General features: G+C 39.6%; 1 protein-coding gene across 1 annotated transcript; it reads left to right on the plus strand.

The window, feature by feature from the left end:
* The first annotated feature begins 20,298 nt into the window (after positions 1–20,298).
* On the plus strand, positions 20,299–23,609 carry irx3a (iroquois homeobox 3a). The gene is made up of 4 exons (XM_051655169.1): positions 20,299–20,703; positions 21,432–22,464; positions 23,054–23,120; positions 23,452–23,609. The coding sequence occupies exons 1-4, from the start codon at positions 20,491–20,493 to the stop codon at positions 23,504–23,506; spliced, it is 1,368 nt and encodes a 455-aa protein (XP_051511129.1). The 5' UTR covers positions 20,299–20,490; the 3' UTR covers positions 23,507–23,609.
* The last annotated feature ends 4,055 nt before the right edge of the window (positions 23,610–27,664 follow it).

Genomic DNA, 27,664 nt, shown 5'->3' on the forward strand with positions numbered 1-27,664 from the left:
GACAAGATCATGGGAGACACCTTTTACTGCCCAGTCCCGGTCTTTCAGCTCCCATGCTCTCGCTCCCCTCAATGGCGGAGCGGTCAGGGGGTATTCGGTGATCCCCAGGTGGATAAGGCACTCACGGTGCACTTGTGTCCATCCAGGGCCTGTAGGTTTACGTTGTCCCTGACAGCTAGAGCCTACAGTGCCTGCTGGACAAGCCACCTCCATCCTGCACGCCATGGCTCTCCTGCAAGTACACCAAGCCATGGTGCTAAAAAAACTGCACGAGGGTAGTTCTGACCCGGGATTGATGCAGGAACTGCGCTCGGTGACCGACCTCGCTCTCCGGGCGACGAAGGTCACGGCGCGGACTCTCGGGCAGGCGATGTCCACCCTGGTGGTCCAGGAGCACCACCTTTGGCTCAGCTTGGTTGAGATGCATGAGGCTGACAAGGCACGGTTCCTTGACGCCCCCATCTCCCAGGTTGGCCTATTCAGCGACACCGTCGAGGACTTTGCCCAGCGGTTCTCAGCGGTGAAGCAGCAGATGGAGGCCATACAGCACATCCTGCCCCGGCGCGGCTCAAGACCCCACACCCTGTCTGCTCGTCGCCAAGGGCGTCCACCTGAAACTACAACACCGGCTCTGCCGTAGCATGCCCCCATGGCCTGGCCCCGGTGTGGAGCCCAGCACAGGAAGCAGACGCCACCCGTCTCACGGCTGGCCGCCAAAAACCCAAGGAAGGCTTCAAAGTGCCCCTGAGATGGGCGTCCCAGGGGCAAGGAGACCCGCTTCTCTGGAGCTGGTGAGCAGACCACTCCATCCCCCAGTGGAGGGCCGGGAGGAGAATCTTTTGTTTTTCGTTTTCATTTAATTTTGCCGCATGTCCAAGAGGCTGTGGTACCCAAAAAAAACAAAAGAGCAGTTTTCTTGTTCCCTGGGTCACATGTTAGGTGTGCACAGCCATCGTCACGTCCACCGTCCACCGTCCCATCTTTGCAGGTATGGCGCCCCAGCGGCGGTCCCCCTGCCCCTGTGTGCCCAGCTGTGGCACAAACATGCCCACACGGGATTGGGTCCGGTGGACTATGGGGACGAGACTCCTCCTCCCCCCTCCTCGGCCAATTTTATGGTGGGCAGCAGGAGCCAGGTAAGTGCTTCGATGTCCCTGGACTCAGCACGACCAATGTGCTCGAATCCCCTCGATGTGGCACCTCGAGCTCCACCCCACCACAAGACTCCACCCGCCAGTACATCCGACGTGATCATTCCCTTGGTCCCCCTTGCCCGTAGTCTGGACGCATGGCTCGCATTTTCCAACCCTTCGCGGAGGCTGAACCAGACCGTCCGACTCGGCTACGCAATTCAGTTCACAAGGCGCCCGCCCAGGTTCAGCGGCGTCCGCTTCACCTTGGTGAAGGGCGAGAACGCTGCTACCTTGCGTGTGGAGATCACTACCATTCTGCACGAGGGCACGATAGAGCCTGTCCCTCCAGCCAAGATGAAGAAAGGGTTCTACAGCCCTTACTTCATCATACCGAAGAAAGGCGGTGGATTGCGACCAATCCTGGACCTGCAAGTACTGAACTGGGCTTTGCACAGACTCCAGTTCAAGATGCTGATGCAAAAACGCATTCTAGCAAGCGTCCGGCATCAAGATTGGTTCACGGTGGTAGACCTGAAGGACGTGTACTTTCACGTCTCGGTCTTACCTCAACACAGACGCTTCCTGTGGTTTGCCTTCGAAGGCCAGGTGTACCAGTACAAGGTCCTCCCCTTCGGCCTGTCCCTGTCCCCTCGCATCTTCACGAAGGTTGCAGAGGCTGCCCTTGCCCCGCTAAGGGAAGTTGGCATCCGCATCCTCAACTATCTCGATGACTGGCTAATCCTAGCTCACTCTCGAGAGTTGCTGTGCTCACACAGGGACCTCGTGCTCCGGCACCTCAGCCGACTGGGGCTTCTGGTCAACTGGGAAAAGAGCAAGCTCTCCCCGGTTCAGAGCATCTCTTTTCTCGTTCTGGAGTTGGACTCAGTCTTGATGACTTTGCGCCTCATGAACGAGCGTGCACAGTCGGTGCTGAACTGTCTGAAGGCGTTCAGATGGAGAGCAGCGGTTCCACTGAAACTTTTTCAGAGGCTCCTGGAGCATATGGCATCCTCAGCAGCGGCCACACCACTCGGGTTGATGCATATGAGACCGCTTCAGCACTGGCTTCAGACTCGAGTCCCGAGATGGGCATGGCACTGCGGGACACATCGCATGGCCATTACACCGATCTGTCGCCACCTCTTCAGCCCTTGGACCGACCTTGCATTTCTACGGGCAGGGGTTCCCCTAGAGCAGGTCTCCAGGCAAATCGTGGTTACAACAGGCACCTCCAAAATGGGCTGGGGCACCGTATGCAACTGGCACACAGCCGCCGGCTCCTGGACTGGCCCACAGCTGCATTGGCACATCAACTGCCTAGAGTTTTTGGCAGTACTGCTCGCCCTGCGGAGGTTTCGGCCGTTGATCCAGGGCAAGCACGTGATGGTCTGGACGGACAACACAGCATCGGTAGCATACATCAACCGCCGAGGCGGTCTACGCTCCCACTGCATGTCACAACTCGCCCGCCTTCTCCTCCTCAAGTCGCTACGAGCCACTCACATCCCAAGTGACCTCAACACCGCAGCGGACGCGCTGTCACATCAGGTTACCCTCAGGGGAGAGTGGAGACTCCACCCTCAGGTGGTCCAGCTGATTTGGAGTCAATTTGGTCAAGCAAAGGTAGACCTGTTTGCTTCTCAGGAATCCTCCCACTGCCCACTTTGGTATGCCCTGACCGAGGCACCCCTCGGTATAGATGCACTGGCACTCAGCTGGCCCCCTTGACTACGCAAATATGCGTTTCCCCCGGTGAGCCTACTTGCAGAGACCCTGTGCAAGGTCAGGGAGGACAAGGAGCAGATCATCCTAGTAGCACCCTACTGGCCCACCCAGACGTGGTTCTCGGATCTCACGCTCCTCGCGACAGCCCCCCCCCACCAGCGGTGGTAGACACGATCACTCAGGCTAGGGCTCCCTCTACGAGGTGCCTGTATGCCTTCAAGTGGCGTCTGTTCGCTAACTGGTGTTCTTCCCGACGCAAAGACCCCCAGAGATGCGCAGTCGGATCAGCGCTTTCCTTCCTGCAGGAGAGGCTAGAGGGGTGGCTGTCCCCCTCCACCCTGAAGGTGTATGTAGCCGCTATTTCGGCGCATCACAATGCAGTAGATGGTAAGTATTTGGGGAAGCACGACTTGATCATCACATAAGGCTCCTGGGTGTATCCTGCCCATCTGGATGATGTATTGTTGAGCTCTGTGAAATGACAGGTGTGTGTAAAGCTAGACCATGTGATTTAACAATGCCATGAGAAGATCAAGTTCATCACAGTGAGTGAGTGAGTGAGTGAGTGAGTGAGTGAATGGTGGTTATCAGACAGGAATGCCGCTTTACCAAATAGTCACAGACATACAGACATACACCTTGCTGACACACAGACACATCTGACACACACTCTCGCCACACCTTGCCGACCTGTTCACAATCTCCTTCTCCTCCAGGGAGCTCCTCCATTCTCATGCAACAATGCAAAAGTTCCTCATTACCATCTCTTAAATATTCATGAATATGCGGCTGGATAAGCATGTCACCTGAAGAGTGGCCTTTTACTGTCCAATAAGCACACACATCCATCTCCTTCTCTGATAGGATAAAAACAGGAGAACGTCCAGAGTCTGTCTCCACGGAACCAAAAGAGAAATAAATAAAAGGGGAGGGGTACGAGTGAGGCAGATGAATCAGTCATTTTGAGTGACATTCCTCAGATCCGAGCATCTTATCCAGGGTGAAATATTCTTATCTGACTGTCATAGGACGTAACACAAACAGGAGGGGAGAGCAGAGCAGACAGGTGATTGTAGAGCATCGAACAAACATTGCAAGATAGAAGGAGTGAGCAAAATAAAGAGAAACATTTTAAGGTGAGAATTGTACAAATACATATTTTTGACCCTTCAAATTTCATTTTGATTGTCTTTGATTTTAATTTAATTTATCATCAATTATGGGACAGGAAAAAATAATCAATACATGCAAAACTACATGCAAAAATACAGAACTGAAAGGGATATTCCGGATTCATTACAAGTTAAGCTCAAATGACAGCTTTTGTGGCATAATGTTGATTACCACAAAAATAATTTTGAATAAATCTTTAAATAAAAGAAAAAAAGAAGAAGCAAAAATCAAGGTTCCAGTGAGTCCAATTTTTGGATGGTTTAAATGCAGAAATGTGAAGCTTTTAATTTTATAAAAACACACATTAATTCTTCTGTTAAAACTCATGTATTATTTGAGCTGTAGAGTTGTTTAAATAGGGTTTGTTGACATTATATTGTCATGGCAACATAGCTGTAAAATTGGCTATAACTTTACACAGAAAAGGTTAGTAAGCGATTTAATCACACTAAAATCATGTTTACATGTATATTGTTTATGTCTTGTGGCTATACTTTTGAAACAGTGAGTATTTTAATGTTTACGGATTGGCCCCATTCACTTCCAATATAAGTGCCTCACTGTAACCCAGATTTTTGCTTCTTTTTTTTTTTTTTTTTTTTTTTTAAAGAAAAGGATGGGCAAGTCAAAATGTATTTTTGTGGTAATCAATATGATGCCATATATGTTGTCGACTGAGCCTAACTTATATGAAACCTGGAATATTGAGTTAGTGTAGTTAGGTTTTTTTTTATTTTATATTTAAGCATATGGTCATCCAAAGCTTTACTAAATATGAAAATTAGATCTTTTTAATCATCACACTTTGCCACAATGATGCCAGGTAAAAAAATAATAATAATAACTAAATAAATAAAAAAGAGTATTTATAGAGTATTTTTATCAGCAATGTGGCAAATTAAATAAAAAATAGCATTATGTGTGATAAGGTTTTGTTCCTCAAAGAGTTTCGGTGGTATAACACAGCAATCAAGAATTCACTTAAGCAGAATTGACCAGATAACGAGAAAAGGAATTTCAACGTATCAAAAACATCACACTGCCCTATCATTTTAGACTCTTGTCAAAGGCTTTGGTGTGCCCTGCTCTCAAAATGGTAGTGAGCTTAAAAAAATTGCAGCTCAATTTAAGTCTCATCCAAGGAGCTTACAACTGTAATTAAATCATTAAATTCTTGTCTACGCTTCACAGAGCGTAGAGAAATTAACTTCCCACCAACCTCATTTTCTATTTGAACATGAAATAATGATTTTCTGCCAGTCTAATTACAAAGCCAACATCTGATCAAGCCAGCATCCAGAGGGGATTATCACATGCTGCAGTATTAGAGCTCATTAGCAGCTTGAGTGCAAAATTATTACATCTTGTAATTGGATGGTGAGATTTATATACAGATCGGGCCGGTTTCTGTAAGATTGTAATTACAAGGTTCGTTGGTTAGCTACTTATCAGAACTTTGCAGGAAAACAAAACAAATGGCTTGGCAAAATGAGCATGTCATTAACCTGTAACCTTAGAGACAGGGGCGAGAGGGGGGAGGGCGTATGTCTGCGTGAGCGCGAGTGTGTGTGTGTGTGTAAGGCTCGTGTCTGCATTAAGGGAAATAGGTTCATCCATTTCAGCACCTGCTGGAGCAGCCCGAGCAAAACAGTCTGTTTCATTTATTTGACCTAAGTAATCTGTGCCTGTTAAAAAGAAAGGAGGTGTAAAAAGGGAGAGAGAAGGAATGAAGGGATGTGGTAAGAGAGGAGCGAAAGAGAGGAGTAAATGAGCTGTCTCTGCCTGTAGGATGGGCTCAATGCTTCTATTACTTAAAGCTAACAGGCTGTGAAGCCATTCATTCACAAGGCTGAGAGGAGCTATCTGGGCCTGCTGGGGAGAGAGAGTGAGAGAGAGAGAGAGACAGAGAGAGAGAGGTAGACCTGGGTAGAATTTGAGTAGAGAGTGCATATGCGCACACACACACACACACACACACACATACCAGGTAGAGAAAGAGATCCTTGTGTTCGGTAAAGCCTGATATAAACAGGCAACTAATCAATGAAAGAAAGGGCTGAGTTTATGCCGGGGGTGAAAGAAAGCAGGAAAGAGAGAACAGAGGGGGGAAAAGTGAAAAAATAAAAATTGTTCAATTACCAATTACCTCACCAACACATTCTGTCTTTATTTCTCTCTCTCTCTCTCTCTCTCTCTCTCTCTCTCTCTCTCTCTCTCTCTCTCTCTCTCTTTTTCTTTCTAGAACAAGTGATTTTGCAGCACAAATCAATGTTGGCAGGTCAGGCAGCCAGCTACTAATCTTGGCATTACAACGCTCCAATCAGCACGAGCCAGGTAATGGAGTTGTTATTGAACTTCATAGTTAGGATTAGATTCTCAGCGAAGATCAATGCCGCTCTGAGATGAGACTGATAAAAGCCTGATAGCAATCTGAATCCCTATAGCAATGCACTGAGCCGCTCTCGCTCTCTCTCTCTCTCTCTCTCTCTCTCTCTCTCTCTCTCTCTCTATTTCCTTCAATCTCTCCGTTCCTCTCCCTTTCTCACTCTTGTCCTCTCTTTTGCCTTTTCTCCTGTCCTATTTTCTCTCTTTCTTATGATTGGTCTATGAAGGCACTCACCTGCGTCCAGTTATGTGCTCAGGAAGACTGTATTCATCATTTATGTTTACATATTGCAGCTGGACCAAGCATAGTCAGTTAAGTATAGTGGTAATTTCTCAGTAAGAAGGATGTTTATTTAAATGTCTGTACTATTCAAGAAATATAATGATTTTAGAATTATGGACTGACATAAATGAAGATAAAATGCACAATAATAGGAGAAAATTGAGCATTGAGAGATATTATGATGTATCCCATAGAGCCATGCTGTGATGAGAAAAGGGAATTGAGTATCTAGCGAGGTAGGGAGTAATGACTACATTTTTTATCACAACTAATGGCCTTTTAATTCTCTCTCTTTTCCTCCTGCTTTATAATGGGATTATTAATACCACTCTCTTTTCAAGTGTTTTGAGGAAATAAACTGAGCTAACGCACTGCGGAGGTCAAAAAGAGCCACACAGGCCACATTCAAGTGCAAAACCAGCACCAAAAAGAAAATGTATTAGCCATAATAATTTCATAATTACGCATTCATCAATGCACAAATGTAATGCAGTTTGACGACTTGCCCTTCTCGAACCCTGAGAGCAATGGGACCAGAACCTGTAGGAACACCTTGCAATGTTGATTTTCTTAAAGCTCACAAAAGTACTTCATTTATTTCAGGGTTCCTTGTGGCCATTTAGCAAGTAGCTCTGCAGAGGGCCCTTGACAGTGCCAAATCGATACTGAATCAATAGCTGAGGCAAATCAATCAGCCACGTTTTCTTCTCAAAATATTTAATTAAACATGGTGGAAAATAACTCTAGGATTTATTGTTTGATGCTAAGAGCATTAGTGATTTGCCTTTTCCTGAGCTACGCCTGAGGCCCAAGTCACCCGAGCGCTGCAGGAGTTCAGTGGGACCAGGGGAATAGCAAAGACACTTTTCCAATATATAATAATGCTTGTATTTATAAATGTGCATACGGCTTCTTGACTCTCTCTCTCTCTCTTGCTAATCCAGTGTGCCGGCAGATCGTTTGGGAGAGCGGCCCAGCAGAGCACTATGCATTTAGATTGTCTCCGTTTAACATCTTGATCCTTTACAACCATCCTACTGAGAGATGCTCCGTTGTCTGCCCACTACAGATGTATATCTCCACCATGTTGTGTGGTCGAGAAGTGTAGAATATATTTTAAGGGAGAGAGAGAAAAACTAGACACCAGAAGTTTTTGCAGTTTGGGTCAGTGTGGCTTTCAAACTCCTCACTAAAAGTTGGATAGCACAATTCAAACAGATAAGCAGATAAGCAGATAATGATTGCTCAGAAGTGTTTACTAAAGCCTAATTCAATCAATGGAAGAGGCCAAACTTTTTTTTTTCCTGAACGAATTTAAGCGCCTTTGGCAAACAAAACCTACATTCATAAACACACTGCACCTATTTAAAATTAGTATGTTGAGGAAAACAAATGAATAGTGAACTTCATCTCCAAACCACACCTACAATTAGTTTTAACCAATCATCAATGCTCTTCGACTAGCTGAGTTCTCCTAGGTCAAGAATTTCAGGGATGTGCATGAACAGGAGAAATATCACCAAATGAACACCACAGTGGAACAAAAATGATATTTTTCATAATTTTTGGTGAACTAAAAAAAAGCTTGTTCACCCAGTAAATATAAATAGCTTTTAGACTACTACTCATCTTCAACCACCGTGCTCAGTGGTGATGTCTGTAGTGTTATTAATTATCTCATTCAGGTCAATTCAGTATCCCAGATTTTTCAGTTTTGTATTGTGTTTAATCATCGATCACTATTCATACTCTAAAGGATCCAGAAGAAAATTATTTGATTGCATTCAGCATGCTCACATGCTAAGGTGCTGATTAGGCCAACCATAACAAACACTGACAGACACTGATATGTGCTGGTAGTATGGGGGCGTGTTGGGATATGAGGTGTTTTGGAGGAGGAGGAGAGGGGTGTTAACAGTGATGATGAGGGTGGCATTGTTCTCAAAATCTGGTAGCTCTGCTCAAGCCTGTGTGTATGAAAAGGGAATTAGGGGAGTGTGTGTCTGTGTGTGTATGTAATCATCACTGGGTCACAGTGGAGTGACCTACCAGCTGAGTCCATTGCTGATCCACTGCTCACAAGGTAACAAATGGCCCCCAATAAACAAATGCATGCGTACACACACACACACACACACACACACACACACAATAAAGTGGGTTAACATTTGCTCAATTTCACAAGTCAACTCTGAAATCTAAATCTACAAACAATTACAGTTGGCTGCACACAAAAGAGACTAAGTGATCATGTTATCCCAAGGTCTGAGGGAACCACAAAAAACTGGTTAATGTGTTTTTCCTTATTACAGATGGCTGCTTTACATTCTCTCAGTACAGGCATGTCAAAATAAAACAAAAACAGCTCTTGACTACCTCTTAAATCTAAAATACAAGGTTGTTGTTATTTTGTGATTATGTAAATGTAATTTTGTAATCTTCAGAATAAAATTAATCTATTTCTATCTGCTAGTTATGATATATAATATTTATATATCATTCTTACAATGCTATTCTGAGATGTGGGTTGGCGCTGTTTTGATGGCATGAGGGGGACTTACACAATATTAGGCAGGTGGTTTTAATGTTATGGCTGCGTTTTCTCTAAAATTGGTTTTGTTTGAAGAACATTGTTGAAAACCCTCTTAAACAACAACATTTTTTGTGAACTCTGCCCTCCAAATATCTGTTTATTTTAACCAAAAAGTTAAACTGTATTCTAAGGACAATATATATATAGCCACAACATTAAAACCACCTGCCTAATATTGTGTAAGTCTCCCTTCGTGCCACCAAAACAGCGTCAACCCGCATCTCAGAGTAGCATTCTGAGATTATATTCTTCTCACCACAGTTGTACAGAATGGTTATCTGAGTTACCGTAGACTTTGTCAGTTCGAACCAGTCTGGCCATTCTCTGTTGACCTCTCTCATCAACAAGGCTTGTCCATCTGCAGAACTGTTGCTCACTGGATGTTTTTTTTTGTTTTTGGCACCATTCTGTGTAAATTCTAGAGACTGTTGTGTGTGAAAATCCCAGGAGATCAGCAGTTACAGAAATACTCAAACCAGCCCATCTGGCACCAACAATCATGCCACAATCCAAATCAATGAGATCACATTTTTACCCATTCTGATGGTTGATATGAACATTAACTGAAGCTCCTGACCGTATCTACATGATTACGATTAGATAATCGCATGGATGATTGTTGGTGCCAGACGAGCTGGTTTGAGTATTTCTGTAACTGCTGATCTCCTGGGATTTTCACACACAACAGTCTCTCGAATTTATTCTGAATGGTGCCAAAAACAAAAAACATCCAGTGAGCGGCAGTTTTGCGGATGGAAACGTCTTGTTGATGTGAGAGTTCAGTAGAGAATGGCCAAACTGGTTCAAACTGACAAAGTCTACGGTAACTTAGATAACCTCTCTGTACAATTGTGGTGAGAAGAATATCATCTCAGAATGCTATTTTGAGATGCGGGTTGGCGATATTTTGGTGGCACGAGGGGGACCTACACAATATTAGGCAGGTGGATTTAATGTTGTGGCTGAACGGTGTATGTATATATATATATATATATATATATATATATATATATATATATATATATATATATATATATACAGGAGAAAACCACAAAGGAAAGGCTGGTAGCAGTGTAGAGAACAGGCACGTGGCTAATATTCAAATCACCATTTTTTTTGCTGATGCAAATTTAATTAAGAGACATCATCATTTTTCTGTTCATTGTTTCTTTCCAGACATCATCGCTGTCTGATGAAAAACACATATCTCCAAAAAACAAATTTTTCAAGAGCATGGAAAAACTCTTTTTCTCATAAACAATCTTAAAATATACTTGTTAAACAGACAGCCTGATTAAACATCAAGAGGTCATTCGGCACATTCCATCTATGGTAAAAAGTCAAAATTGCCAAAAGTGGAGATACGTGTTTTGCATCGGACAGCGACGATATACAGTGTATAATATATATATATATATATATATATATATATATATATATATATGTAGTGTGAAAAAGTGTTTGCCCCCTTCCTGATTTCTTATTTTTTTGCATGTTTGTCACACTTAAATGTTTCAGATCATCAAACAAGTTTAAATATTAGTCAAAGATAACACAAGTAAACACAAAATGCAGTTTTTAAATGAAGGTTGTTATTATTAAGGGAAAACAAAATCCAAACCTACTTGGCCCTGTGTGAAAAAGTGATTGCCCCCTAAACCTAATAACTGGTTGGGCCACCCTTAGCAGCAACAACTGCAATCAAGCGTTTGCGATAACTTGCGATGAGTCTTTTACAGCGCTGTGGAGGAATTTTGGCCCACTCATCTTTGCAGAATTGTTGTAATTCAGCCACATTGGAGGGTTTTCGAGCATGAACTGCCTTTTTAAGGTCATGCCACAGCATCTCAATAGGATTCAGGTCAGGACTTTGACTAGGCCATCCAAAGTCTTAATTTTGTTTTTCTTCAGCCATTCAGAGGTGGACTTGCTGGTGTGTTTTGGATCATTGTCCTGCTGCAGAACCCAAGTTCGCTTCAGCTTGAGGTCACGAACAGATGGCCAGACATTCTCCTTCAGGATTTTTTGGTAGACAGCAGAATTCATGGTTCCATTTATCACAGCAAGTCTTCCAGGTCCTGAAGCAGCAAAACAGCCCCAGACCATCACACTACCACCACCATATTTTACTGTTGGTATGATGTTCTTTTTCTGAAATGCGGTGTTACTTTTACACCAGATGTAATGGGACACACACCTTCCAAAAAGTTCAACTTTTGTCTCGTCAGTCCACAGAGTATTTTCCCAAAAGTCTTGGGGATCATCAAGATGTTTTCTGGCAAAAATGAGATGAGATTTAATGTTCTTTTTGCTCAGCAGTGGTTTTCATCTTGGAACTCTGCCATGCAGGCCATTTTTGCCCAGTCTCTTTCTTATGGTGGAGTCATGAACACTGAGGCAAGTGAGGCCTGCAGTTCTTTGGATGTTGTTGTGGGTCTTTTGTGACCTCTTGGATGAGTCGTCGCTGCGCTGTTGGGGTAATTTTGGCCACTCCTGGGAAGGTTCACCACTGTTCCATGTTTTCGCCATTTGTGGATAATGGCTCTCACTGTGGTTCTCTGGAGTCCCAAAGCTTTAGAAATGGCTTTATAACCTTTTCCAGACTGATAGATCTCAATTACTTTCTTTCTCATTTGTTCCTGAATTTCTTTGGATCTCGGCATGATGTCTAGCTTTTGAAGATCTTTTGGTCTACTTCACTTTGTCAGGCAGGTCCTATTTAAGTGATTTCTTGATTGAGAACAGGTGTGGCAGTGATCAGGCCTGGGTGTGGCTAGAGAAATTGAACTCAGGTGTGATAAACCACAGTTAAGTTATGTTTTAACAGGTGGGGCAAACACTTTTTCACACAGGGCCATGTAGGTTTGGATTTTGTTTTCCCTTAATAATAACAACCTTCGTTTAAAAACTGCATTTTGTGTTTACTTGTGTTATCTTTGACTAATATTTAAACTTGTTTGATGATCTGAAACATTTAAGTGTGACAAACATGCAAAGAAATAAGAAATCAGGAAGGGGGCAAACACTTTTTCACACCACTGTATATATATATATATATATATATATATATATATATATATATATATATATATATTATATTATATTAAAATTGTATTGTAAAATGCAAAGTCTAATTTTTCTGATGTAACACACACACACACACACTTCCACATACTTGGTCTGGAGTGTGTACATGAGAACAGTGCTTAGGTGGTCTATGTCATATCACTAAATGCATGCTGAGTATAAGTGCTGACAGTATAAACTGCACTGACCTCAGTGTGTGGGCATGCTGTGCCACTCAATATCAATGATTACACACACGGGATACCATAACACTTTTCAGACTAGACCTGATAACGCACTTTTTGGCATTGGCCAGTTATGAAATACAATAACAATGGACAAAAACTAGCTTGCATAAAACAGTAAGAGGCTAGTTTATGGACTGGTAAGCTATACAAGGTATGCAGTCTTTAAAAAACCTACTTGACTTTATATTTGAGACCGCATGAATATGTTGACTCTGAGAGCTATATTCTTCCTGCAGTGTTATCAGTGCCTCTGAGTGGATAGGGCGTCTCTCTGTTAGTACAGCTGCTTCTCCTGCAGCTACATACAGACCTGCTACAGCAGCTAGAGTGAGAGAATGAGAGAGAGAGAGAGAGCTGTCATTCTTGAATGGACTACATAAAAGTCATACATTCAGATTAATACCGGATTGCTCAAACATTTTTTTCTGAGAGCTCTGAACTTACTCTATAGGTCTCATTGTCTAATCATGATGCAAATAATAAACATGCTGACTTTCTCTGTATTTCACTCTCTCAAATATCATGGTTTGTGGCTGATGGAAGATGTCTTCATTATGTGTCTTCACTTCTTGTGGCATCCTGTAGTCTTTCTAAAAACATTAGACAAAACTTGTTTAAGGCAAACATCTTCCATAAGAAAAGACTACTTTCAACTTACAATCAATACAATGCAGCAATATTTTCCATATGCACTTCATATTCTTTGGCCTAAGAATATTTAAACCAAATGACTTTGAATATTAAACAAAGTGGAAAATGTTGTATTCAGAATTATTTTATTTTTTCAACATCAAATCTCAAGGCAAGTCACAGTAGAGCTTAGGATTGTAGAGTTAGTTTTTAAACCAGAAGCAGTTAAGATGTGTGCTGCCACATAAAGCATTAAATAAGCATGAGTGACCAATTGGTTTGCTGTTATTACTATTGGGGTAATTTTGAATATCTTCTGCATTGGCTCAGTAATCTGTATTTGTGCAGATGACAGTTTTATAGTTAAGAGGACTGAATTCCCACTAGTCAACGGATCATGAAAAGAATCTGAAAGGTCCTAGATGGCAGGGCCGGTCAACCCATTAGGCAACATAGGCGAGTGCCGAGGGCGGCATCGCTTCAGGGGCGCCGATCTACCAAGCCAATAAGTATGTGTTCAATCTGTGTCGAACAAAATGTGCCATGTGTGTTCCGATGACTTGTTGTGGCACCCCCCACGGAACAAATAGACCATGTACTAAATGCCTTAACATACTACTCTTACTGTTTCTGTTATACCTGTGTTTGGCAAAAAACTGTGAGAGTAGTATGGATAGTATGCCATTGTGAACACGGCATAGACTCACGAGCGCGGGGCTCGTGAATCGGAATTATGCCTGATGCGTGAATTAATCAGACTTTTGAGTCGGTTCTTTTCAATGAATTTGTCTAATGTGCGGACTGAATCATTTGAAGCTCTTTGTCATGCAGTAAAACAGTAATGGATGCTTTAGAAGACAGAGAACAAAAACAACACTGAATGAAGTGAATATTTACTTATAATTCATTGAAACAAAACCTGCAGCTGCATTCAATCATTTGCCAGTGATGAAGATCATGTGCAAGTGCGAATGCAGCCTGTGAATTATTGTCTACTGCAGGTAAAGATGCCTTCTAAATAAAAGTGTATCAAAATTACATTGCATGAAAGTGCTTAAAAGTACCAAAACTAAATCAATACCATGTTTTGGACATGTTCTTTGGAGTAGCCTTCCATATAAATACCATGATATAGACAGGGTTGGGAGGGTTACTTTTGAAATGTATTCCACTACAGATTACAGAATACATGCTGTAAAATGTAATTTGTAACGTATTCTGTTAATTACTCAAGGTCAGTAACGTATTCTAAATACTTTGGATTACTTCTTCAGCACAGGTAGATTTTTTCACTTGTTTTGACTATAAAAACTCTGCCAGTACAGTAAGACATAATATACATGTTAAAAATACATTCTCTGAAAAACCTAAATATCTTATGCAGTGTTGTTTCTAAAACGTGATAAATCAAATTGATCTTGTTTTAAAGATTTTTAGGTATTTTTTTACAGGAAAACAAAAAAAAAAAATGTATCAAGAATACGATTTTTGCCCTAATATCAAAGGTCTTACTAGAAAAAAAGAAATTATAATCCAACGTGAATTTTCTTGATAGCAAAATATGATCATGCCTGGTAACGTGCATGTAAAATGGCTAGAAATAGCATTTTAGCATAAAGCTGACAATTTACGCAAGGTTTATTACAATTTCTTCTGCTCCAAACTTCAAACTTACTTCTCTGTCTGCTTGTATGAATGTAACACATTATAAGAAAGTGTTTCACCGCTGTTCAAATGCACTTTGGATCACATCATTTATATGTAGAAATGTTTTCCATCTGAAAGGACTAAACATTAAATGAAACAAATGACAATAAAATGCAAAGTAATCTCTTCAGTAATCAAAATACTTTTTGAATGTAACTGTATTCTAATTACCAATGATTTAAATTGTAACTGTAGTGGAACACAGTTACTTAATATTTTGTATTTTAAATATGTATTCCCGTTACATGTATTCCGTTATTCCCCAACCCTGGATATAGGCCTACTGTATTTAATAAAAACACCAAGGTTTTACCATATTGTACCATCACTGTACCATGATACTGCCACAGCAGGCTTTTGAGAAAGGTAGTGTTGATAAACTTCATCTTGTGCTGTGTAATGTGAAAAGGTGACAATATATTTTTAGTCCATTCATTAATGCTACTGGAGGGTCTTGCCTAGGGTGCCAAATGGGGTAGGACCGGCACTTCTAGATGGTGATCGTGCACACTGGCCATGCCCTTAAACACACTCATTCAGTCTTTCTCTTGTGTGTCTTTCTTTCACTTCACCATAAACTGACAGCGGCAAAACAAGCTCCAGCTTGTATTTTAATTCAGGCCTGAAGTTACTTATTTCAGTATTGATCAACTGTAATGCTGAATCAATGCTCATCTTGTTACCTGGGCTATACCCATGTAACACACTGATATCCTCGGCCACAGGAACTCATTCCCTTTGCAAAGTGACTTTACCATAAAATCAATGGCTGCTTTGTTACTGATACAGGAGACAACCACAAAGGAAAGGCTGGTAGAAGTGCAGAGAATATGCATGTGACTAATATTCAAATCACCATTTTTTTTTTTTTTTTGTTTTTGTTTTTTTTTTTTTGGTGATGAGAATAATTAAGAGAGACCCTTTTTATTACCATTTTATTATTGTTGCTATTAAAAATACTATTACTATACTACTTCTACTAGCCAACTACAACTACTACAAATAGCTACTACTACTACTACTAATAACAATAATAATCATAATAATCATAATAATAATGACCTTAAAATGTAGTAAAACTGGAACTTGCCACCATACTCTAAAAATGCACTCTAAAAGGCAACTGAGAAAAGAGGTCTTGTAGGCGGGTGCACTCTTTGCTGAGAGGGCAGATGTTGGTAAATAGCAATAAATGAAAGTGACCCTGCCTTGCTAATAGAACAACTCGCATCCCCCGCCAGACCGCCATCAAAATATTTTCCAAAGCAGCGCGAGAAAAGACTAAGCAGGCAATCTGACAGCGCGCGCTCTGACCTTCTCAATCAATTACTGCGCGTGCGTGGCCGCCGCTGCTGGCTGCACAATTGACCAAATCCAAATTCCCACTTTATAGCCGCTCTGCTCCGACTATACGCCTGCTCCGTATTACAGCCGATGAAACAATCGAGAATAAAGTCCCTCAAGACTTCCGCAGCCTCAGCACACGGAGAGACTTCAGCAGTCACTTAATCGACTGCAGTTTGTCGTCGTAGCGTTGACGCTGAGGGGGGAAATCTGGTCTATGCTTTGTCTGAATTACCGTAGGATGCAGACAGTAATATAATATAAAAGATTAACATTTACAAGATTAGGATAGATATTAGATTTTGTTCTTTCTTTGGGTCCCTTGTTATTGTAAAAACAAGAGGTCTAAATCCGCCCGTGTCAGTGTAAAGTGGGCGAAAAGGTTAAGAAAATCCCCAACATTAAAGGGACCGGTAATGTAAACCACCTGCAGATGTTCAATAGGACCTCAAGGTCAGCTCCGCTGGAGCTCTTGGTCTTTCGGTTAATGAAGGGTTAAAACAGACGTCGCCGTTTGAATTTGGTGTTTGATACAATTTGTTAAAGCATTTTAAAAAGTTACAGTCCATTGACTACTCTTAATTTGTTCCAAATTGCTGTGTGCGCCAAGGGAACAGTTCAAAACTCGTCACTTTCTCCACCAGTGCAAGTTATCACTTTAATAGACACGATTGATTGGAGAAACCTAATTAAAATAACATTAGTCAAATTATGCTAACAGGAAAAATTTTAACTTTAAACATATTCAGAGAGTACACTTGCTCTTGGGTCAGACTTTAGTTCATTTTTTAAGTATTTAATTCATTAGATTAAATTCCCCAGGGTCAATTTATACATCGATAGATTTATTCTTTGTATTTTTATTTTATTTTATTTTATTGTATTGTATTTTTTAAATAAGCAGCATTACATTGCATCAGATTTGCATGTTTTAATCCTTTTGTATAAAATAATATATTTAGAGAAGTTGTAATTTTCTTTTAATAACGGTGTAAATAAGCAAGAGCTATTCTTTAAATGGTGGATAGTCTGTTGTGGTATTTTATGGGGAAAATACATTGGACCCACTAAGTACTCAGAATAAAACGCATCGCATTATATAGTTATCCAGATTCTTAGACCAACCAACCCAGCACTATTGCTTCTATATAATGAAGAGAAAGCTGCTCTATCACTCCAGGCTTAGTCCTTTTCCTGCTCTACAACCAAAACTTTTACACTGCAAACTCTTTAAGAGAACACGCAAACTCGAGAGAGTTTTCACGACTCGAATCAGAAGATCCTGTTTGCCAAACATGTTAAAGAAAATGTGATTCAGGCCAGACACACATATTTCTCATTCCTCCCCCTGTCGAATAAATCCTAAACATCAAAGGTCATTAAGTGTGTTTTCTTTTTAAATCCTTTGTCCCCTCAATTAATAGATCTGGATCAGCAAAGCCCCATTTAAAAGTCCATGTGCGATGGGGTAACTTGTTTTCTGTCGCCTTGGCATTATAGAGCTGATTCAGAGGTGTAATTTGAAGAGCCCCTGTTTGAAGTCTTTGATCAGCGCTGTCGCAGGCGTCTTGTGTATTGCATGAGGAAGCGCTTTTGAGAGCAACGTCGCTCCTTGTTTATTTGAATGCGTGTTGGAGAATGCGAAATGGTGTCATCTGCATAATTGCTAGTAAAGGAGTCACAGAAATCATCCCTCAAGTCACACATCCGAGATTGCCCTATTTATACTCGTGATATTAGTGCTGCGCTTTGAAATGTTGGCCTGTGTTTAAATGGCGTCATTGTAGGCTATAGGCAAAAGTAAAATAAATACATACATAAATAAAAAATAAATAAATAAAACGAATAATGATGGAACAAATATATGCATAAGGACAACATAATAAAGCTTTAATAATAATAGTTTTTAGTATTATTATTATCATTACTGGTTTTATAGAGTTAATAATAATAATAATAATAATAATAATAATAATAATAATAATAATAATAATAATAGCTTTGTGATAATTCACACTGAAGAGTTTCCAAGGTGCTGACACTGTCAACGAGAAGAGGAGAGGAAAAAACACTGTCCTAATGTTTTTATGGTTGTGCCAGTTTCCTGGGTCAGTGTGAAAGTGTTAAGTTAGTGCATGTGTATTTGATTGGGGCAATAAATCAGAGGCAAACCTTGAGGCCTTGACAGGTCAAGGGATGAGACACGTGTCCATCCGAACTCGGAGCGCTGCAGGGCGGACACTAACATGCACACATCCGTTACCCCGTGATGCTTGTTTTTCTATGAATAAAGCAGCTGTCAGTTAGTTAATATAAATTAGAATTATTGCGGATATGTTTTAGGTACATTTCTACACAAATACATCTAGAAATATACGTCTAAAGAAGAGACTATACAATCTGGAGGGTTAGTGGTGTTTTGCACTGTCCCAGATGGCACAGTGCTGTGGGTCAGTCGGGTGAGCTGAGAGCTCTTGTTAGCTCTGCAGGTCCATGTGGGTGTTATTGACGGTTATGTAGTTATTACCATCCGCATTGAATGGCGTCAGACTGCTGTTCTAATTAATAACCCCGTAATCCCGCACTGTTAGACGTGAAAACACCATGCACGTGGTGAAGAAAACATGGGAATTTTGGCGTCCTTGAATAAGCAAAAAGCCCATACTAAAGGCATTCCAGATATTAGGATGCCATAACAATAACTACCTCTTCAAAAACAGATGGAAGGTTTAGAAGGGACATTGCGTTCTTGGAAACCATATCGCAACAAATCCAGTCCGAAGTTGTTTCATTCTAATCTTTCATTAAGTGTATTGGGATTTAGTCGTACCCTGCTATATTCAAATAAACGAAACTCGTTAAATCACTCATCGGTGCCGTTATTTGAAAGACGATTAGAAGACATATGATGACACTAGACTAGACTAAGCATAATACGATTATGGATGTTTCCTGCATATTTGCATATATTGATTCAAGGAATTTCAATCGTGAAGATCGTCCTTTGTTTTAATCCGTATTATTTACAGAAGGTTGCGGATTATATCCGATCTTTTCAGTAGATATATGTCAATCTGTAGAGTAATCCTTTAGGTTAATCGTCAAAAATATGCTTTTTTTTTTTTTTTTAAAGAACAGAAGCTTTTACACATGAATGCAATTAAAACATTTGCGATTATATTTTAATATGTCAAAAAAGCTTTAAGGACTGACAGCTAAAAAATTTGGATTTAATTATATCCCTAAATAAATAAATAAAATAATAATAATAACAATGCCGTATTCCAATATATATATATATATATATATATATATATATATATATATATATATATATATATATATTATTGCACCAAACTAAATTGTAATTCACAACCGTGCATATAGACATTTTAGCCTACAAACGTTTTTGTTCTGGCTTTTCATTTATCGTCAACTAACTTTGAATATTTTTATGTTGCACATTAAAACCTTCAGAGGACCCCGATCGGCTTGTTCCATGTCAGATGAACTAAAACGGTCTTCATGTAACATTTTTCCTTTAGTGAACGTGCAAATATACTAAATTCTCTAAGTTCTCAGATTTAAACGGAAATGTTTGTCATTTAACGTGGAACAGACGCGTAAAATAAAGGCACAAAAGATCTGCGGGAAGTTAAAGACTCAACAAGAATTAAATATTTACCATTTTGTAGACGATCACAATTTCTGTGAATTAACACAAGAAATGGGAAAGGGCTGAAGCGGCGAACAAATAACAAATGAAATGATTGGCGAGCCATAAAATGAGATTTAAAACTCATTCAAATAAGACAAGGCGACGTCAGAGCATTTGTCCAGACGGAGAGAGAGAGAGAGAGAGAGAGAGAGAGAGAGAGAGAGAGAGAGAGAGAGAGAGAGAGAGAGAGACTCTGTAAGTGGGGGTGAGCCTTAAGAAATAGGAGGAGCTTCTGAACGACTAAAAATGTCAATCACAAAAAGGAGTTCCAATAATCTAAAGCAATCTGTAAGGACCTGACCTTAGTCCATTCTGATCAATAGGGAAGAAAGGGAGGAAAGCGCAATCGGATCGTTTACACTGGCTCTGTCGGAGGAAATATAGACTTCCCTGACACTTTGTACTCACTGTACGTGGATATCATTGTGCACACCAAGAGGGCGATTCGCCGCTTTTTGTGACTCCAGCAGATTTTCTCTACAACAATGTCTTTCCCACAGCTGGGATATCAGTACATCCGACCTATATACCCGCAGGACAGGCAGGGGATAGGCAGTGGCCGAGCCGGGACAGACCTGAGCCCGTCTGGAGCGCTCTCTAATGTTCTCTCTACTATGTACGGATCACCTTTCGCTGCTGCACAAAGCTATGGGGCTTTTCTTCCTTATTCAAATGATCTATCTATTTTCAACCAGCTGGTGAGTAATATTTTTTTTATTATTATTATTTTTATTATTATTTTTTATTTTTTATTTGTAATTTATTTTGTGGCATTTTCTGTTTCTCTCTCAAACTCAATATAGTCAACTTAAAAAATAAATAAACCTTGAGTGAGTCATAGTGTGTTAGAAACACTTTAACATAAGTTTAGGTTTCCAGTCATCCTTAAAAGTAAATCTTGCAAGACGCTGAGGAACTTTGGTGTTTACTCCATTTAGTAAATACAAAATGTGTTGGAAAAAGTAACAAATTAACTGATATGGTCTCAACAAAACAAAAATATGTGAGGTAATAAATTTTAATTTTTAATAAATTAGATTTTAATAAATAAAGCCACTGGACAAGTATTCCCACCTCTGCAGAATATAATAATAATAATAATAATAATAATAATAATAATAATAATAATAATAATAATGCTTTCGATTTTCACAACTAATACGTCACTTTAATATTTTGTCAAATGATTTGGAATTACACACATCCCCAATACGCTTATTGCAAAGTATTTGTATACAGTTAATAATATTTCAAAAAGTGGTCCAGTCCTTCCTTGTTTTTGAAATTATTTGCAAAGACATACCCAATCAAGAAATTCAGCAGCAGTACATCAGAGAAATGCAACTGTGTACAAGAAAATAACATGCCAGGCCAAGAAAGGTGGTCGTGAATCATGTTCATGTTGTATCTGTGTTCTGTATTTTAGGGGGCACAGTACGAACTTAAAGACAGTCCGGGTGTCCAGCATCCAGGATTTGCCCATCATCATCCCGCATTTTACCCATATGGCCAGTACCAGTTTGGTGACCCGTCCAGACCAAAAAATGCCACCAGAGAGAGCACCAGCACACTCAAGGCCTGGTTAAGCGAGCACAGGAAAAACCCATACCCCACCAAAGGTGAGAAGATCATGCTGGCCATCATCACAAAAATGACCCTCACGCAAGTGTCCACCTGGTTCGCCAACGCCAGGAGGAGGCTAAAGAAGGAGAACAAGATGACCTGGACCCCACGGAGTCGCACAGACGAAGAAGGAAATGTTTACATCAGCGATCATGAAGGAGAGGACGGCGACAAACGGGAGGATGAGGAGGAAATCGATTTGGAGAATATTGACACGGAGAATATTGAGAGTAAGGACGATTTAGACGACCAGGATGAACTGCATTCTGATTTGAAACTGGACGGCCGGAGCGACTCGGAAATTTCGGACGGCTATGAGGATTTACATGGACCGGAGCAAAGGTTGTTAAAAGCGATGGTGAAAGATGGTAAAGAGATTCACGGCGACCGCGCAGAACACTTTCACCATCATCACCACCACAACAACAACAACCTAGAACTCAAAACCCAACAGGCCAACGGCGAGCCGGTCAAACTCAACCAGGCCATCATCAACTCTCCGCCCTCAGAAAACAACCCACCTCCGGCCCCAAAACCTAAGATCTGGTCTTTGGCAGAGACAGCAACAACTCCAGACAATCCACGCAAATCTCCTCTTATGAACGGGACTCCCGCAGCGTCCGCCGTTCAGACCATCATCGCTCCTCACAGACTCCTTTCGTGTCCCGTAGGGAAAATCCAGAGCTGGGCAAATCGGGGTTTCACCGCACACCAGCTCGCCTTGCTGAACTCAAACCATTACTTGGGACTCAGTAACCAGGCTTCGGCGAATGGCCTTGCTCTCTACAGCAGACAAGCAGAGGACAGGAGTCAAAACTCCGAGTCCACAGTCACAGGTACATGTCACTCACACTGAGAAGCGCAGAGATATGACATTAATGCCTTTTATTGACATTGTTAAGACTGGACGCGCACCATTCTTTTTTTCCTTTCCTCCCTGAACCCGTTTTCATTTTCTCACTACTGTGAAACATTCAAGTAAATAAAAAAATAAATAAAAAGATTTACACTTGAAATGCAAATGCCTATTGGAAAGAACTTTTCTTATATATATATATATATATATATATATATATATATATATATATATATATATATATATATATTATCCAACTTTTGCTTCAAATATCCAAAAGTATGTCCAATTGTATATGTTTGAAAAGGTTTCTTTGTGTGCGAATTTTGATAGCCCTTCTCTAGGCCACAAACTTTTTTTATTTTAAACAACAGACCGTAATATCTTAAAGTCTTTCTTTAAATGACACTGTTTTTTTTATTTGATTTTTGTTGTTGTTGTTGTTGTTGTTGTTGTTGTTTTTTTTTTTGTTTGTTTGTTTTTACTATTATTTAAAAAAAAAAAAAAAGGCTTTTATTTTTTTGCATTTTTTATTTTATTTTGTTGTTGCTACTGGTGTTAGTATTCAGAAAGATCTAGTGCCTTGGAAACAGATAAAAAGTTGTTAAAAACAGCCTTCCACCCTGTTCAAAGACGGTAAGAACGGAGATCTTACATTATTAGCGCGTTTCTTTTAAAATGGTTTCTTTTTTACCTCCTTTGAATATATGAATATCACATAATGTCCATGCATGACTGTCTAGTCACGCGCTCGGGTACTTGGTCTAAACATGATTTATATATATTGTGCTTGTGCAATAATAAACCGAGATGTCAAACCATTAAATCTCCACTGCGTCGATGCGATATTTCAGAATGCTTAATTCAAAAACATTGTTGTGTTCTATACTTGCTTGCAGCTTTAGTTTGGTATTGGCTCCGGGTTTTTTTTTTTTTTTTTTCATGCTTCCCTTCTATATCCCCATAGGCCCCAGAACCAACTCGAAGCTGCCATTGTATTATCCGCCCTCTCGTCCTCGTAGGGTTTTCTTTCTTTTTGTTTTGTTTTTGTTTTACAGTTCTCATTTTAACCTGTGTAAGGAATGTAAAATAAATAAATAAATAATAAAATAACACTTCTGTATACTTACATTGTAAGCATGTCCTGTGTACAATGGCTGATGTCAGTCCAAGTAGTCTGTGAGTCCCATTTTCTTTTGTAAGCTCTGTGAGGATTTGATGTTGAAATGTTTTGTATATAACGTAAAGAAAATGTATATACTTGTGATCCGAAATTGTACAAGAAAGTCTATATTTTGGCTAATAAATGAACCGCTGCAACTTTACCGTCACTTTCTTTTCCTGTTTTTGAAAACAGTGGTGTGTGAATATTGAAACTGACATTGGATATTTCATCTTTGAAGCTTTACTGTGTGGAAATGGTTACCGTATGTGTTTTTAAACGCAGGAACAATAACTTGAGGTTATGAGGTTTGAATCGGAGGATTTTCAGTATTTTCCTATTTCAGGGATTTAACTGTAATTAGCTTCTTCTTGAATCGCGCATTTGGATATTAATGGATGGGGATTATCCCCACTGAGGCGGAACAGCCCATATGAAATGAATAATTATTTCATTTGTACTGGGTTGAAACAGCATACAACTCAATTTCACTGTAATGAGAATTGAATATTTTCTCCTTTGAAGAGGAAACTGTGAAGAGATGAAATGCTTAGTACAGATGGTTAGTGTAATCTCGACTCCTCATAATTTCCGAGATTCGGATTTTTAAAAATGTAATGAATTCTAATCAGACACTGATGTTGTGCTGCTTGTCATATGCCTTCGATACTGCGAGAAATTATTTATTTATGTGTGTTTTTCCCCTTGAAGATGATTTGCATGGCAGCAGCTTTGTTTCAGTTTTCAGAAAGTGAGGAGAAATTTAGAGTTGGAGCTCCCTCTACAGTCTACTCTCGAGGGTCTTTTCATAGACAGAACCATTTTGATCATAATCTTTCATTTACTTTCATTCATTTGAGGTAGTTAATGATCAGCGTTTAAGGGTCGTTCGTTCTTCTTGTGAAATTGGCTGGGAGAGAATGAGTACAGCGTGCAACTTTCCACCTTTTATATAGTTATTTTACAATAAGAAAAGTGCCAGGTGACGCAGTTTAGACAAAATTACATCATCGAGACTGCAGACCACTTTCAGTACAACTAAATGAACAAAACATGACTGGAATTATTCGAAAGAAATATAAACTCAAGTTTAAATTTCTATTTTAATTTGGTAGGAAAGATTCAGAAAAGAAAAAATGATTTTCAAGAATCGAAATGTAATTGTATAAGCCTCTTGAAAGACATCCAAATTACTATCTCAATTAAAATAGCATATTTAATTAACAGTACATTAAATAGGCTTAAACAAATTAAAGTTGTACCTTTTATAACAGAAGACAGAAACAATCTACTGTATGTTTAAGAATATTAAATTCTAAGTGTATGTACATCAAATATATTTCTCCTACAAATTTGTTCTACACTGAAAAAAAATGTGCTTCATTAACTGGTTTGATTAAAGTAAAAAAAAAAGAAATGTAAACAAATTTAAAGGGATAAATGGATAAAAAATGATAATAATAATAATAATAACAATAATAAAAAGCTATTTAGGGTAACAGTTGTAAGTAACAACCTTTACAGTCTAGGCCTTATTATTATTATTATTATTATTATTATTATTATTATTATTATCATCATCATCATTTTTTACCCGTTTATCCCTTTAAATTTGTTTTGTTAGTGTAAACTATAATTTATTCAGGTTAATTCAATGGTTATTCAAGGTATACAACAAAGGTCAGGGGCCGCAAAGCTGTATCCTCGAGGGCCGCACTCATATATATATATATAGCATAAAAGTAATCCATATGACTCAAGTGGTTAAATCTATGTCTTCAGGAGTTTTATATATATATATATATATATATATATATATATATATATATATATATATATATATATATATATATATAAAACTCCTGAAGACATAGATTTAACCACTTGAGTCATATGGATTACTTTTATGCTGCCTTTATGTGCTTTTTGAGCTTCAAAGTTCTGGCAACAATTCACTTGCATGTATGGACAGAGCTGAAATATTCTAAAAATCTTCATTTGTGTTATGCAGGAGAAAGAATGTCATACACATCTGGGATGGCATGAGGGTGAGTAAATGATGAGAGAATTTTTATTTGTTGGGTGAACTATTCCTTTTAGTATTTATTTTAAACATAAGGGGTGTAACAATTCGATTTACTGATATAGATCTGGGCCTCGTTTCACAATAACGATTGATCTTAGCTGTTAAGTGTGTTTTCTACGAGTGATTTTACGAAAGTTTGTTATTTTTTACATGCGTTTCCCAAAACTGCACTTAATGAAGGAGGCGCTTTAAGTGCTACTTAAGAGAGACGCTGTCCATAAATGTGAAGTGCTGAAATGTGACCGTATAGTGCTGCTCGTCATTGCATCTTCATTATATTTGTTGTGTAACTTTAAAAACGTTTGTAATTTAGCTCGCTGGAAATATTTTTAAACATTTTCTTAAATGTACAATTTTATTCAACACATAATTGCATTTTGTTTTGCAATCGTCTTGTGCAGAACGATACGTTTATTTTATACAACCACTGCTTCCTTCATCAGATGTGCATTTTAATATTTAGTTTTCAAAATTTGCTCTGTGGGTCGATATTAAATCTTCCAGGAACAGTGAAGACAGCGGAGGCCATGTGTATGGTCCTGCTAATGATAACAAGCATTAATTGAATATAACGAGGTTCACCATGTTATTGCTGAGCGCAAAAAAAAGGAGACGCGTGGAAGCTGCGCTTTAGGGACATTCACCAAATGGAGATCTGCTCTTTACTCCCAAAAGTGATAAGGGTAACAGCAATGCTACACAACATGTGCGGTACTACACAATGCGTGGTGCGGGAGAGCGCCCTTAGGTGTCAGAGAGGAAGAGGAGACGAGGATGAGGAGCCAATATACTGTACAGACGATTTTCATGCACAGAAGCAAGTTACTGATTTTTCTTTCTCTCACTGATTGTAATTTTTACAGTTGTCTGCAACAATCATGCCATCACATTGTTGTTACCAACTAGTCCACAAATAACTATTTATAATAATAATAATAATAATAATAATAATTATTATTATTATTATTATTATTATTATTATTAGCCTTGTCGGTTAAAATAATAATACAATAAAATGTATGTATACTGATACTAAATGAGCATAAAGTGTAGCTATAGGTTTTTAAATTGTATTATGTGTAATTTCACGATTGTCCTGCAGGTTTCTGCATAAGTCTGTGTCCTTACGATGTTCTTAGCGCTGTACGATTTACTCCAGAGCACTCGTTAATCGACGAGTATTTTCACGTGCTGCTTAAATTGCGATGCTGTTGGGAAACGGGCCGCAAAGCTAAGATTAATCGTAAAATAGATTCTACGATCTACTTAGGCTTATGATGCTTTTGGGAAACGAAGCCCAGTTCTGTTGTCACTGTGATTGTCAACTAACAAGCACCATGAGTGTTCAACATCACATACACCAAAACAAGAGCAGTATATCCAATATTAGCACCAAAAATACTTCAGTGACAAGTCATAAAGATTTGTTCACCCCTTTAGCGTTTTGCGCCGAAGTACAGTAGATCACTAAAAACATTTGTGTGAAGGCCTCTCAGCGCCGTCACTGAAGGAAAAACGTTTTTTATTTTTTCTTCTTCTTCCTGTAAATACTGTTGTCATTACGAGTACACATCTCTGATGAGTTTATTCAAGAGATTGGACAGATTCGCGCTGTGTTGAGTAACCCTCAAGTCAGACTGGGAGCGCGCGTATTTGACAGACCGCGCGTGAGCGCACGTGTACTGTAAATGAACGCACGCGCAGAGCGACCGCCGCTCTCATAACATCAACCATGCTCAGATATAACTTTTTATATATATATATGTATTTGTAACATATTCTTGCAGTTGAATTCCCTCTCTAACGTATGTAGAGAACTAGCGTGAATCTGCATGAAAATGGAAACCTCACAATTCATACAGATTTGATAGGCTGCTGATAAATATATTTCTGATGATGATATAACGCGAGCCGCAAAAGATCGTTCGAGGG

Source organism: Myxocyprinus asiaticus, chromosome 2, assembly GCF_019703515.2.
Source record: "Myxocyprinus asiaticus isolate MX2 ecotype Aquarium Trade chromosome 2, UBuf_Myxa_2, whole genome shotgun sequence".
Taxonomy (NCBI): Eukaryota; Metazoa; Chordata; class Actinopteri; order Cypriniformes; family Catostomidae; genus Myxocyprinus; species Myxocyprinus asiaticus.

What these genes read in the sequence shown, in the direction of transcription:
- irx3a (XM_051655169.1), top strand. Translation starts at nt 20,491, where the DNA reads ATGTCTTTCCCACAGCTGGGATATCAGTACATCCGACCTATATACCCG. An exon ending in CTCCGAGTCCACAGTCACAG is followed by an intron (nt 22,465 to 23,053) that starts GTACATGTCACT and finishes GTTAGTATTCAG; the next exon opens with AAAGATCTAGTGCCTTGGAA. An exon ending in TTCCACCCTGTTCAAAGACG is followed by an intron (nt 23,121 to 23,451) that starts GTAAGAACGGAG and finishes ATATCCCCATAG; the next exon opens with GCCCCAGAACCAACTCGAAG.